The sequence below is a fragment of the Arvicola amphibius genome, chromosome 2 (assembly GCF_903992535.2).
Source record: "Arvicola amphibius chromosome 2, mArvAmp1.2, whole genome shotgun sequence".
NCBI classification, from domain to species: domain Eukaryota; kingdom Metazoa; phylum Chordata; class Mammalia; order Rodentia; family Cricetidae; genus Arvicola; species Arvicola amphibius.
Genome location: NC_052048.2, coordinates 190,290,624 through 190,306,314, shown reverse-complemented (window position 1 = coordinate 190,306,314; position 15,691 = coordinate 190,290,624). Strand labels below are relative to the sequence as shown.

Sequence of the window (15,691 nt, the reverse complement as noted above, 5' to 3'; positions counted from 1 at the left end):
AAACCTGTGGGGTATTGTCTTGATAAGTAGATAAGTGCCACCTCTGGGTTGGTGGTCCTAGGGGGTATAAGGAAGCAAGCTGAGCAAGTTATGAGAAGCAAGCCAGTAAGCTGTGTTCTCTAGGCCTCTGCATCTCTTCCTGTCCTGCCTTGAGTTCCTAAGCCAACTTCCCTGAACTTAGACTGTATACTAAACAGCGAAATAAATCTTTTCATCCCTCCGTTTGCTTTTGGTGTTATGATGTTTTATCAGAGTTACGTAAACCCTATGACATCAGCTTAGGTAGAAAATATAGGACTTTGTTCTGTAAACACAGGGGGGCCTCTGTACTGGTCCACATACTAAATATTGCCTTAGTTAGTATTCTCTTGCTGTGAAGAGACACTATGACTATGGCATCTTTTATAAAGGGAAGCATTTAGTTGGGACTTACAGTTTCACAGGTTAATTGTCATCATGGCAGTATGCATGCAGACCAGGTGCTAGAGAAGTAGATGAGAATAATACATGGGGATCTGCAGCCAGCAGGAAGAGATCAACTCTGGGCTTCTCTTGAGGATTTGAAACCTCAAAGTAGACCCCCAGGGTCACACTTCCTCTTGCAGGGACACATTTCCTAATCCTTTCAAAAAGTGCTACTTCCTGGAGACCAATCATTTAAATCAATGAACCTATGGGGCCATTCTTATTCAAACCACCCTAAGAATGCTGTTAAATATTAACTTCTTTTTCTGAAAATAAAGAAAAGCCCTTCACTTTTAAATTTTATTACTGCATTTTGAGATTATTCAGTTAAAGATGTAAATAGCATATATTTTTTGTCTGTGGTACAAATAATTTTTAATGTCAGAGAAGCTGTTTTTCTAGATATATGCAGTGTTATTTCCCATGTTTAAAGAGTTTTTTATCTTTTTTAAAAAAATTTATTTTTCCATTCAAAAATTTACACTTCCTCTCCTCCTCCCATTTCCCTCCTGTTCCCCCACTCACCCTCCCCCACTCTTTAAGAGAGGGCAGGGAATCCTGCCCTGTGGGAAGTCCAAGCCCCCTCTCCCTCCCCCATCCAGGCCTATAAAGCTTTGCATCCAAATAGACTAGGGTCCCAAAAAGCCAGTACATGAAGTAGAAACAAGTCCCAGTGCCTTTATCAATGGCTTCTCAGTCAGCCCCTATTTTTAGCTACATTCGGAGAGTCCGTTTTGATGGCATGCACATTCAGTCCCAGTCCAGCTGGATTTGGTGAGCTCTTATTAGAACAGGCACACTGTCTCAGTGGGTGGACCAACGCCTCTCAGTCCAGACGTCCTTGCTCATCTTCTTCCTCCTTCTGCTCTTCAACTGGACCTTGGGGGCTCAGTCTGTTGCTCTGATGAGGGACTTTGTCTCTATCTCCATCCATTGCCAGACAGAGATTCTATGGTGGTATTTGAGATAATCATCAGTGTGATAGTGGGGCAAGGCCAGTTCAGGCACCCTCTCCTCTGCTGCCCAAGGACCTAGCTGGGGACATCCCCCTGGACACCTGGGATCCCTTCTAGAGCCAAGTCTTTTGCCAACCCTAAAATGGCTCTCTTAATGTAGATATCTTCTTCCCTGCTCAGATATCTGTCCTTCCTCCATCTCCACCCTCCCACTCCCCCAAGCACTCTCCAGTCTTTCCCTTTTCCCTTCTCTCTCCCCCTCTGCCCTTCACCTAACCGCACCCCCACCCCCATGCTCTCAGCTTTTGCCCAGCAATCTAGTTTGCTTCCAATTTCCAAGAGGATCTATATATGTTTTTCTTTGGGTTCACCTTGTTATTTGGCGTTTCTAGGCTTGTGAACTATAGACTTAATGTCCTTTGTTTATGACTAGAGTCCACTAATGAGTGAGTACATACCATATTCATCTTTTTGGGTCTGGGTTATCTCACTCAGGATAGTGTTTTCTATTTCCATCCATTTTCATGCAAAATTCAAAATGTCATTATTTTTACCACTGAGTATTACTCTAATGTGTATATTCCACACTTTCTTTATCCATTCTTCCATTGAGGGGTATCTAGGTTGTTTCCAGGATCTGGCAATTACAAATAATGCTGCTTTGAACATAGTTGAACAAATGCTTTTGTAATATGATTGGGAATCTCTTGGGTATATTCCCAAGAGTGGTATTGCTAAATCCTGAGGTAGATTGATTCCCAAATTCCTGAGAAAATGCCACACTGATTTCCAAAGTGGTTGTACAAGTTTGCATTCCCACCAGCAATGGATGAGTCTTCAACAAATGGTGTTGGCATAACCAGATGTCAACCTGTAGAAGAATGAAAATAGATCCATATTTATCACCATGCACAAAACTCAAGTCTAAATGGATTAAAGACCTCAATATAAATCCGACCACACTGAACCTGATAGAAGAGAAAGTGGGAAATAGACTGTAACACGTGAGCACAGGAGACCACCTCCTATGTATAACCCCAGTAGCACAGACAAGAGCAATAGTGAATAAATGGGACCTCCTGAAACTGAGAAGCTTCTGTAAAGCAAAGGACACTGTCATTAAGACAAAAAGGCATCCTACTGAATGGGAGAATATCTTCACCAACCCCACATCAGACAAAGGTCTGATCTCCAAAATATATAAAGAACTCAAGAAACTAGACATGAAAATTCTTATTAACCCAATTAAAAATGGGGTACTGAACTGAAAAGAGAATTCTCAGCAGATGAAGTTCAAATGGCCAAAAGACACTTCAGGTCATATTCAACCTCCTTAGTGATCAGGGAAATGCAAATCAAAACAACTTTGAGATACCATCTTACACCTGTCAGAATGGCTAAAATCAAAAACACCAATGATAGCCTGTGCTGAAGAGGATGTGGAGCAACGGGAACACTCATCTAAAGTTTTTAACTAAAAAAAAAAGTTGATAAAACTACAGGTTTCTTGATATGGAATAGTATTCCTTTTTCCTTCTGATTTAGTGGGTTTTTTTTCTTAGCTTTACTGTTGTGGGAGCTCTATTCAATTAGCCAATGACATTTGGAGTGACTACCCATAAAAGCGTGGTTTTCTTTGATAAGTTACTGGTTAAGAATGGAGGTTAGGAGGCCGCACAGCTCTCTCTTGCTTGGATATGGAATGCTTTTGACTCGCCATTCGGTGACCTGGTCTGGAGCGTTCTTCATCCTTCCATGGTGGATCAACAGGCAACAGTGTAGCTTCCCACTGTGTATGTAAGTGTGTGTTTTCCCTATTTATTCCTTAATAAATAATTTTTTTCCAAGCATCCATGTATTTCTCAGTATACTTTATTTTTGAAGTTTGAATACGCTTGAATTTTCTTTCATGGGTGTCAACAGTCTTGTCACATTGAACAGTCACTAGCAATACTTCATGGAGTAGTTTTCAGTCTATGCTTTGTCCTTGTACTAGTATTTAAAAATTAATGACCAGGCACTGTTTCTAATCTCAACACCCAGGAAGCAGAGGAGGCAGGTGGATCTCTGAGTTTGAGACTAGTCTGGTCGGCATAATAAGTTCCAGGACAGCAAGAGTCCCTTATCTCAAATTTTTAAATGAATAAATCATAAAAAATAATGGATTTTTTTAAAGTTTTGGAAAAATTAAGGATAGGGTTTTCAATTAGCCAGCCCCATGTATAATTTTATCCATGTTAGCATCCAGTTTTATATGATACGTTTGTTCACATTAATGAACCAGTGCTGATACAATAAAGATATGCATTATTATTTGTTCTGCATTTTACCAAGTTTCCAAAGTATTTACATATTATTTTTCTGCCCCAGGAACCCGTCCAGGATACCACAGCACATGTAGTTATCATATTCCTTAGATTCATTTTATCTGTGATAGTATCCAAATCTTTCCTGTCTAAGGTACCCTTGACAGTTTTGATGACTACTGGAAAAGAGAATTGTAAGCTAGTTTTCTGTTGAAATGTATCTGATGTTTCCCTCCTGAGCCAGATTGGGTTTCCCTGTGATTTGGGACTGAATGTTATTTTAGCATATATTGGCTCAGATCATACCACATGATATATATCTGTTGGTGGTGGGTGTAATGCAATATGTTAGGAAATCAACATATGCTGTTTGCCCTTGTAGAAAAGGGCATGCTTATTGAAGACTTCTCTCATGGGTTCCCCCGGATTCTCTGTCCTAGGGCAAGATGACCCCACTTCCAGTGGATAGAATGGAGAACAGCAACTAGTTAAGGGTAAAAATATCAAAACCATGAGAAGATAGAGAGCAGTGGTTCTCAACCTTCCTTATCATGCAACCCTTTAATACAGTTTCTATTTTGTGCTAACCCCTGACCAATCGTAAAATCATTTTGTTGCTACTTTATAAGTGTAATTTTGCTGCTGTTAAAAATCGTAATTTAAATATCTAATATGCAGGATATCTGATATGCAAAACCGAAGGGGACTCAACCCACAGGTTAAGAACCACTGATCTAGGGGAAAAACATTTCCAACAGAGGTACCTCTCGTTTATTTCATACTATTAAAATGCCTGCAGTGGACCTGAGAAGGCCAAGACAGAGCTCATCAATGGAGAGACCACTTTGCTCTGCATGAAAACTCTCATTAGGACCCCCAGTGTGACTGTCTCAGCAGGGCTTCCCAAGTCATTTTGCTGAATGTCTAGTCTCCTGATTTGATGCAGCTTCTCTTGTGCCTTCTCTCATAGAGACTCTAATCTTTACTGACAGATGTTGTAGGATCCCAATTTGCTGATCTTTTGCTATTTGCTATTTATATCTACTACTTGTTATTTGTTCTTTTACTCTCACTGTTAAGTAGATAATGAACTTACTCTCACTGAAATTATGCCTTTTGAAGTCCAGTTTCCATATAGAATGATGAACTTGTTCTAAGTTTCTGAGATGCTGCAGTGGAAATATCATCCCTTCTCAAGCAATTTCACTTGATAGATGTTGTCATGGGAAGCAAACAGGTATATACCCCTCAGTAAGAGTAGAACATGGTGTGTTTTCTTTGGATTTATTTTGCCTGTGGAAGATCGTCTGTTATCCCACTTCGTTAATATAGCATTTTTTTCCTAAGTGTGGTTTTAAAAATGTTTAATTTTATACTGTGCAAAAATTTAGTGCTGTATTTTGTGGTTCAGATTGTCCCAGGTTTGGTCATTGGGCCACAGCAGGCTAATTTAGTTGTCTGTTGTGTTGCCCCTAGCAACCACTTCCTTTTGGTACCACTTGGTAGTCTAGGGCCATCCTTGCTACTTTTTCCTTGCTTACATAGTTACCTCTTCTTCCAGAGGCAGTGCCCCAACTATGTAGCAGACAGAAGATAGAAGGCTGTCCTTTTTTAACATTCAACTTAGGTTCACTAATCCTATGTATCAACATAATCATATGTTGAAGAATAATGGTTAATTTAGGTTGTTGTTCTTTAAATGGAAAGTGTTACATATTTTTATGGATAAATGAAAATTTCCTCATGCCATTATACCTGAAATACTAAAATTTTGTGTACAAATTTTTGTACAAAGTATTGATTGAAAATTTGTGGTCTTTGTAAGATAATGAGAAAGCTCTTCATACTTAAAAAAATCCTTTTGTCTACTGCAGAAGCAGCATTACTTTAAATACATGCTAAATTCTTAGAATAAAAGTGGTAACAGGAGAAAGGAAGAAGCAGATTTGATTTTCAATAGACACTCATACAGTTGTGACCGGGCTGTTTCTGGTGTTCACTGCTGAACTCGCTGTAGGGCCTCTTGCCTCCACTGCAGCATTCTAGAGTCAAGGCCAGGACTTAGAGAGGGCCTGAATGTTTATTTTGTTTGTCACAATAAAGAAGCCTGGCAGATAATGAAATGTGCAGAAGGGGAATCACACTATCTTAGGATTCCCTGTGAGATAGCTGCTGGACTTTCAGTGGACCCATCATCCCTTGCTCCTCCGTGGCAGAATAGGGGAAAGAAAGAGACAGAAGTCAAGGTCTTCCACCAATATATGGCTGCTTGATAGAAGGATATTAATGAGGTTCTATATACATGTCTTTGTCTAGCAACAGATATGTAAATCCATAGGGGACAGAACACACACACACAAACACACACACACACACACACACACACACACACACACACACCCCTCCCTCTGGATTTTTTAAAGACTTTTCTTTTAACTTGTGTGTATGCATATATTTCCATGTATAGATAAGTATATGCAAATACCAAATGCAGGTACCTGTAGAGATCAAAAGATGGTGTCTAATCCCTTGAAGAAGCTACAGTTGCAGGTGGCTGTGAGCCACTTTAATGGGTGCTGGGAACTGTGCTCAGGATGTTGCAAAGGTAGCAATGCTCTTAGCCACAAAGTCCCCTTCAGGATTTTTTTCTTTTTAACTAAAATGATTATAATGAAATAATTCTTGGTTTTTACCAAAGCTGTCTTCCTAAAGTTACCTAGTAAGCACCTGGGAATCTCTTAGCAAATGTCATGAAATCACAACAGGTCTTTGGTCATGCTGCCGCTGATTTCTTGCTTTTTCTGGTATTCTGGATTATTGTCAGTTCCTATAATTGGTACTTTGAAAGCAACCACTTTTAATTTTTCCACATTCTACTCTAATTGTTTAATGACCTTTTCTGACCTTTTATGCTCTGTAATAGTAAACAAACACAATTTTGACCTAATTCTCTGTTTTTTCAAGTTCAGTCATTTATTTGTAGCTACATCTATTTGTATGCTTCTCAAATATACAGGAAGTATTTTCAATTCATTCCTGCACCACACACATTGTAGATATTTCAAGTTCAATTCCAATGACATGTTAAATATTACTTTTAAAATTTATATTATTGCTAATGTCCTGCATTATTAGGATACTACTTCTTTTTCTATTGCTTCTTGAATTTTTTGAAATTATAAAATAATTATATCATTTCCTCTTTCCTATTCTTTCCTCCAAGCCCTCCCTTGCTTTCTTTCAAATAAGAAATAAAATGCCCTTTATTATCCAACATTCTTCATATAGTTATATTGTTCAGTACAGTCTTAATATTATCAACATCTTATTGGACATATAACCTCTAAATTTACTTTTCTTTGTACCCCCAGTGTGTGTTGCATAATTAGTAATAAGGTTTTTTGTACATGATGACATATTCTTTTCATTACTTTATCTTTTCTGTTTCTAATAGTGAGAAGACTTCCAAAATAGTTTTTCTTATCACTAAGCAATTATTTGATTTCTATAATTGAGGAGTGCTTGAATAAAACTTGTAGATTCTCACCAGCTTGATTGCATTCTTTGTAATATATAAAGTTCATCATAGGCTGTTAGAGGCAACTCATTCTTAAGTCCCGCCCCAGCTTCAGGAACCTGTTTGTTCTTGAGCTTTCCTTCTAATAAAGTTCAGAAATAGTATTACCAATGTTTTGTTTAGTGTTGTCCGAATACTTGAATAAACTTGAATAAGCATTCTTGGTAGTGTTTGTGATAACATATGTATAGTTTTACATTAGAAAGGTCAAAGTGAGTTGGGATGTAATAAAAATAACACAAATGAGTGTGAATGAGTGTGATAGCATAAACCAGAACCCCTGAGTGACATCAGTTTCTGACAATGGTAGGAGAGTATAAAACCAGCAGCTAGCAGACTCTGTCATATCAGCACTGGATATTTCTTTGTTTTTTTCTATGAAGTTTTTCTATTTTCATTTTTTAAACAATCTTTTTTTTTTTATTTTACATGCCAATCCCAGTTCACCCTCCTTTCCCTCCTCCCTCTTCTCCCACCTTCTGCCCACTCCATCCCCATTCATTCCTCAGAGAGGGTTAGGCCTCCCATGGGGAGTCAACAAAGTCTTTCATATCATTTTGAGGTAGAACCAAGGCCCACCCCCCTGTATCTAGGCTCAGCAAGGTATCCCTCCATCGACAGTGAGCTCCTAAAAGCTGGTTTATGCAGTCCCACTATTGCCTAGCGTCTTTCACTTTTTTGGTTAGCGTTACCCCAAGATATTTTATGTTATTTGTGGCTATTGTGAAGGGTGATGTTTCTCTGATTTCATTTTCAGGTTCTTTATCATTTGTAAATAGGAGGACTCCTGATTTTTTTGAGTTGATCTTATGTCCTGCCACATTACTAAATGTATTTATTAGCTATAGGAGTACCTTAGTAAAGTTTTTAAGATCGGTTATGTATACTATCATATCATCTGCAAATAGCAAATATTTGGCTTCTTCCTTTCTAATTTGAATCCCCTTGATCTTCTTTTGTTGTCTTATTGCTATAGCCAGAACTTCAAGAACTATGTTGAATAGATATGAGACAGTGGACAGCCTTGTCTTGTTCCTGATTTTAGGGGAGTTGCTTTGAGTGTCTCTCCATTTAATTTGATGTTGTCTGTTGGCTTGCTGTATATTGCTTTTATTATGTTTAGATATGTTTCTTGTATCCCTGATCTCTTCAAGACTTTTATCATGAAGTGGTGTTGGATTTTGTCAAATGCTTTTTCAGCATCTAATGAGATAATCATATGGTTTTTTTCTTCAGTTTGTTTATATGGTAGATTATATTGATAGATTTTTGTTTGTTGAACCATCCCTGCATCTCTGGGATGAAGCCAACTTGATCATGGTGGATTATTTTTTGATGTGTTCTTGGATTCAGTTTGATAGTATTTTGTAAATGTACCACATTTATTTAGATTTATTCCAGTTTTCAGTTGAGGGGCATCTAGGTTGTATTCAGGTAATAGCTATTACAAATAATGGTGCTATGAACATAGTCGAGCATGTGCTCTTTTGGTATGAGTTTGCATGATTTGGGTATATGTCCAAGAATGGTATTACTGGGTCTTGAAGGAGGTTGATTCCCAATTTTCTGAGAAACCATAATACTGATTTCCAAAGTGGCTGTTCAAGTTTGCACTCCCACCAGCAATGGATGAGTGTTCGTTCCCCTTACTCCACATCCTCTCCTATATAAGCTATCATCAGTGTTTTTTATCTTAGCCATTCTCCCAGGTGCAAGATGGTATTTCAGAGTTGTTTTGATTTTTATTTCCCTGATGGCTAAGGGTGTTGAACAATTTCCCAAGTGTTTTTTTTTTTTTTTTTTTTTTTTGCCATTTGAGAGTCCTTTGTTGAGCTATCTCTGTTTAAATCTGTACCCCATTTTAAATTGGATTATTTGGTATTTTGATTCTAGTTCTTTGTATATTTTGGAGATTAACCCTCTCTCCGATGTGATGTTGTTGAAGCTCCTTTCCCATTCTGTAGGCTGCGGTTTTGTCTTATTGAACATGTCCTTTGCCTTCCAGAAGTCTCAGTTTCAGGAGGTCCCATTTATTAATTGTTGCTCTTAGTGTCTGTGCTACTGCACTACTGGTATTATATTCAGGAAGTGGTCTCCTGTGCCAATGCTGGATCTTTACTAAGGTTGAGTATTCATAATAAAAGCATTTAACTTCTCCAAAAAAATTAGTTTTCTTTTACTGTGAAGTCTTTTCATGATACCTTCCTCAGAGAAATGATGTGTGAGAGACAGACATTCTGAACAAATTATGTCCTGTTGATAAACAATCTCTTCAGAAAGGAAGGTTTGCTAGAGTAACTGCCATTGCAGCCCTCCTTTGTGTACATGGAGCTTATGATACAGACCCAGATGATAAGTGGGGACTGTTTATCTTTGTGTGTGTTTTACCCTTTTTCTTTTCTTTTAGGAAATTTGAAATATTGCCTTGTGATTCTTAATCAGCCTTTGGACACATGCTTTCGCCATCTTTGGAAAAAAGGTAATCTTAATTCACATTTAATTGTCTTTGAGACTGAATAACATGACTAGCACCCAATTCCATATACCTCCCAAAACAAATAGGCAACCCCCCCCCCAAAATCCAAACAGGCAAACAAACAAATCAAAAGAAAAAACACCAGCACACCCAGTTCATAAAACATAAAACTGTATGATATATAAATAATGACCAATAAGACAAAACCATGCCTAAACAAAGCAAATGAGACAAAAGTTCTATAGAAATAACATTGAGTTTGTTTTGTCTTAGCATGTACTGCTCGTCAGGGGATCTACATTTAAGTGGGATTAATACACACAGTGAGCCTCCACTGGTGAAAGCTTGTTTTTCCTTTGTGAGCAGATGCCAACTGAAGATACCTTTTTGGTGCTTCATTGTTTTATTGTAATTGAACAATATGCATGTTCATGTGAACCTGGACTCTCATTTCTCTTGTGCTTGAAATAGGCCAAGTGATAGCTCTAAGGAACTTTCAAGTGGCTTCCAAAAGTTACTCCACCACTGGCATTCCTATCAGCAGTGTATATGAGTGCTGACTTTTCAACAATCTCCAGCTCTTATTCTCAACAGAATTTAGTATGTGTGACATGGTATCTCACAGCCATTCAGACTTCCACTATGCTGACCATCTTTTCCGTGATAAATGTTATTCAGATTCCTTGTCAAGCTTTGTTTTTAATTGGTTCACATCTTGCTTTCATTATTCAGCTGTAAGAGTTCTTCATATGCTCTAGGCATGTGTTCATCTGTGTTAGTTCGAATGAAATGGCCCCCTCTGCTCAGAATTTGAATACTGGGTACTCAGTTGGTACAACTGCTTCTAAGGATTACTAGCTACAGCTTTCTTGGAGAAACATGGGCTCTGAGGTTTGAAAATCCCACACCATTTCCAGTTAGCTTTCTCTCTGTGTGTGTGTCTATGGCAGCTCTCTCAAGATGTGAGCTCTTAAATAACTCCTATGCTTTAGCGTAATGTCTACCTGCTTGCTGCCATGCTCCCAGCCATCATGGCCAAGGACTCACCTTCTGAAACTATAAGTCCTCAATAAACTCTTTCTTCTATAAATTGCCTGGGTGACAGCAACAGAAAAGTAACTAAGACAACTGTCTCACTCAGATACAAAGTTAGCAAATAATTCTTTCCATATGTGGGAAAGAATTTTCACTTTCTTAATAGTAACATCTGAAATACAATAACCTTTTTGAATACATTTTACTTTAAAAATTGTATAACTTTTAATATTTATATCATGATTCTTCTGTATTTATTCCATATATGTACATATGTTTAAGCTGATCATTTGGTATGGAGAGGTGATCTGAAATCCATATTTCCAATAGATTTGTTTGCTGATTTATTTATTTATTTATTCATTAAATAATACTGTTCTGGTAAAATGTGTATACCAGTGCTTTTAGATTTGAAGAGGACATAGTTTAATTCTCATTTTAAGCACACATTCTTACTAGCTGGTAAGATAATGCCTTGATAGGCTTAGATTGTAGCTCAACTAAAATTCCAAAGAACACCAGATATTATCTGTCTCTTATGCAAGAGAAAATAACATTTGTAATATTATATTTGAAATGTTCTCTTTTGTTTTCTGAATACTTCCCTCACCCCCCTTAATATAAAGGTTGGTGCTTCACTGTCAAATTTTATTTATTATCTAGTGGTCAAATCTTGGATCTTTAACATTTACAGTAATCAATTATTCCTTTGGGAATATTCTTGGAACACTAGAAAGTCTAGTACTGCCTGAAATAAAATACTTGGTACAGAAAATCACACTTTTTTTTTTCATAGCATGATAGATTTAGGAAGCTGGGTAGAAATGTCTATCGTTACTAGTTTTTGTGTACTTCCCGGATCTTAATATTTATTGTTTTAATTCTCAGATCAAAGAGTGACTTTAGTTTACTTTAATTAGACCATTCTTGTTTGAAATATTTTTTACTAAGGGTAATCTTTCTGTGGAAGAGTGTGAGAGGCATTCATTATGAGCATTAAAATCTTAATTAAAGAAACTAAATTCTGAGGAAGTTTATCTTCTTAATTTAAACAAAATGTTTCAAGAAAAGGAAATATCCTTAGGAGCCTGCCACTACAAAGTCCTTAAGCCTCTTGTCTGATGTTATGCTGCGAATTAGTGATCATACAAAATGCTTATTAAGTGACTAACTAGATGAGCTGTAGATCTCGCAGATCTGGGATTATACAGGAGGAAGATAAGATCCTTTCCTTGAAGGAATTTGTAGTTATGGAGTCTGTCCAAAGGGATTTATACAGCACTTAGGACTTGATCAATGAATTGGCCAGGATTATGGAAAGGGAGTTTGAGAGGCAGGAAACAAAGGCTCTTCCCTTAATCATTTATAATCTGTAATGCAAATGGGACCCAGCACAAAAATAAGCCCCTGGATGCCAACAGTGTTGTGTAACAGTGCCTATGGACTACTAGAATTCTAACAGGGACTTTGGGGATGGAGACCTATGTGGATACACACATGTCACATGTCCATTTAAAAACTTCCACAGGCAGAAATGTCATTGCTGATAATGAATTGAAAGGAAATAAAAAAGTAATGTTTCAAAATGAAAAAGAAAAAAAAAACAAAACAAAAAATCACCAGTGATATGTAAAGTTCTTTATTTTATTATGCGGTGTGTAAGAGAACAGCTGCTATGTACCAAAGTTAGGAATCCTGTCTGATGCTAGCCACAATAGTTCCCTCCCTTGCTTATTGTATTATAAAGAAAATTTCACATTAGACTTTGGTAGATAAAACAAGCTTGGGGACTTGTTTGGAAAACCAGAAAAGGCTATAAGCCAAAAAGAAGCAGATTATATAAAGAGTATTTTATACTATTAGAGTAAGTATTCCTCTAGGATTAAGAAGTCTGTTTTATAAAGAGAGACAGAAATGCAATGAAAATATAATAAAATAATGTAGGTCAGAGAATGCTAGAAACAACCCACAACCTCAATCTTATCTTCCACATTTGAGCAATAGAACAGCTTCGAATCATAACAGCCTGACAAATTTCATTTGAAATGTCTGTTCTTAGCCAAAACTTATGTTGTCTCTTTCTATGAGTAGCAAAGGTAATGTGTGGAAGAGTGTGCTTAGCACCTTTGCCATTATCTGCTGAAAACACTTCTTGTTTGGTGTACACTTGCCTTATGCAGGATGCTGGTTCATTTATGTATTCTAAACCGCACTCAGGTTTCTGTGAGTACTTTATTACACTAATGTAATTTGTTTTAGCTGGCTCTTACAACATTTAGTGCATAAAAATATGACTCTTAGACTGAACCAATTTTTGTATTTCTTAATTTTTGTATGTGTGCACATATGCACTTGACAGTACCTGTGGAGGTCAGAGGACAGCCTGAGTAACTCACTCCTTTCACCGTATGGATTTCTGTGATCAAACTTAGACTGTCGGGGCACGGTGGCAAACACCCTTACTGCCAAGTCATCTTGATAGCACAGTGTAGCTAGATCAAAATAACTTTTTTTATTTTTTTACATATATCCTGTATGTCCCTTTCTCTTCTTCCATCTGCTCCCATCCCACCTCGATTCCTGGCCTCTTTGTACAATTTTTTAAAGCTCAATACTTCTTAAAATGGATTTGTTAACAGTATGTAAGTTGACATATAGACTAGATAGATAGTCCCATACATGATAAAATAATCTAATGTTAATATATAACCTATATATACTATGATGCGCACACACAGTGTGCTCTGAATGAAGTCAGAAACCCTAGCTTAAAAGTTAAGATGGGGATTGATCAATAAAGATCCCAGACATATACCTCTAGCTTCTACATGCAGGGACACATTGTATTTATATACCCATAGGAATGCATGTATACATCTCATGTGCATATACCTGTGCCTGTATTTGCTCTCTCTCTCTCTCTCCTCTCTCTCTCTCTCTCTCTCTCTCTCTCTCTCTCTCTCTCTCTCACACACACACACACACACACACACACACACACACTCACACACACACACACACACAATGGAATTGGCATTTTAGAGAATAAAAGTAATTCAAATGAATTTCAACATAAGAAAGGATGATAAATTTACCTTAATTGTGCAATTGCAAGTTAATGCTACATGAGATGTTATTTCCCTGTGATTACACTGACAACCATGGGAGAACAAGTGAATACTGCTGGAGTGCAGGAGACAGGCTCATCTCCTGGGTGCTGGCAGGTGCAAATAATTGTTCTTTTTTTTTCTTGAACTTCTTTTAACATGAAAACCAGTCTTTCATTTTTAAAATCTCAGCTACTATAATTCTCTGGCTTAATTGAAATATAAGTCAGTACATGGTAAAACATATGCATGTATTTTTGCCTGTGTGTATAGATACATGTGTACATAAAAGGATATTCACTGTAGCTTTTTAATAGAAGAGGAATATTGGAAAACAAAGAAATGCCTATGTGTTATTGAATAGTATCATAATATAGTAAAAGCTATGTTATAGAATGTCTTGACATTTTGAAAAAAATTTAAAATATACCCTCTATACAGGGTTATCAGTGAGATATTGTTTATGGGAAAATAAGCAAGATACAAGAACATTCCTTTTAGCCTTTTCACCTTTTTTTTTTTTTTTTTTTGTTTTGCGAGACAGCGTTTCCCTGTAGTTTCTAGAGCCTGTCCTGGAACTAGCTCTTGTAGACCAGGCTGGCCTCGAACTCAGAGATCCGCCTGCCTCTGCCTCCCAAGTACTGGGATTAAAGGCATGCGCCACCATCACCCGGACTTTTTCACCTTTTTTAAAACAAAGGCACCAAAGGATACATTTCTATGAATGTGTTAGTGTTGTGTGCATGTGAAACTTTATGTCTGTATGCAACAAGGGGCAGCTTACATCGCAGTATTTTTTTTGGAAAAGGTTAAATGGGGAAAAAAATGAACTCTTTGTGAGCATAGAGAGGAGAGAGAACAAGCAAAAAAGAGACTGAAATGTAGCATATTTAAAAGTACAATGTGAACAGATTTGTAAATGTTTTTGCGACATTTATGTAAACTAATGGGAACAAGCAGATATTGCTAGTCTGTATCTCATAAAAATGACTTTTAGCTCAGTTAATCATAAGAGATGTAGGGCAGTTCATCTGATCAAAGACACATCCACCAGGAAGACATTATTGAAATTCTAAGTGTATATGCAAAACTCATATGCACTCAGTTTCATAAAGCAAACACTACTAGGCATTAAGCCATGGAAAATCCAATACAGGAATAGTATGTGAGTTCAACACCCCACATTCACCACAGCCAGGTGATGTAGACAAAAGTAAACAGAAAGAAAACCAGTAGTGTTAAATGGCATCATACCAAAATGCACATAATGCTGTCTATAGAATATTTCACTGAGGCAAGGCAGAATATACATTCTTCTCATCAACCCATGGAAATTTCTCTAAATATGTTACATGTAGGGACATAAAGCAACTCTCAACAAATTTAGGAAATTTTAAATAAATAATATGTATCTTAATCTGACTGCAAGAGAATAAAAACAGGAAGGAAGACCAGTGGAACTGTATCAAAGACCTGGATATCAATCCACACATCTCAGTACAAAAGAAATTCCAGTAGTTCAGTAGGTCTTTTTTTTTTTTTTTTTTTTTTTTTTTTGTCTAATCTCATAATATCTCTGGGTCAAGAATCAAGAGAATTCCACCAAAGGTGGTCTGGTGGCCTGTAAATGACATGTACTCAATATGTTGGCTTCTGTCTTGATCAGTAAGGGTTTACTCAGGGTTTAGTTGACCACCTACATGCTGCCGTGAGCATCTCTTCACCCTGTAGAGGTGCTCACATGTCTTCCCAACACTTTGATTGCCTTT

The 15,691-nt window shown here is 37.2% G+C and overlaps 1 protein-coding gene across 1 annotated transcript in view; it reads left to right on the top strand.

Annotated features, from left to right (window-relative positions):
- Tpk1 (thiamin pyrophosphokinase 1) overlaps window positions 1–15,691 on the top strand; it is a 332,106-nt gene that overhangs the window by 57,221 nt on the left and 259,194 nt on the right. The window contains exon 3 of the mRNA XM_038319484.1: window positions 9,712–9,783. Coding sequence (XP_038175412.1) covers window positions 9,712–9,783 — 72 coding nt within the window. The remainder of the gene's footprint in view (window positions 1–9,711; window positions 9,784–15,691) is intronic.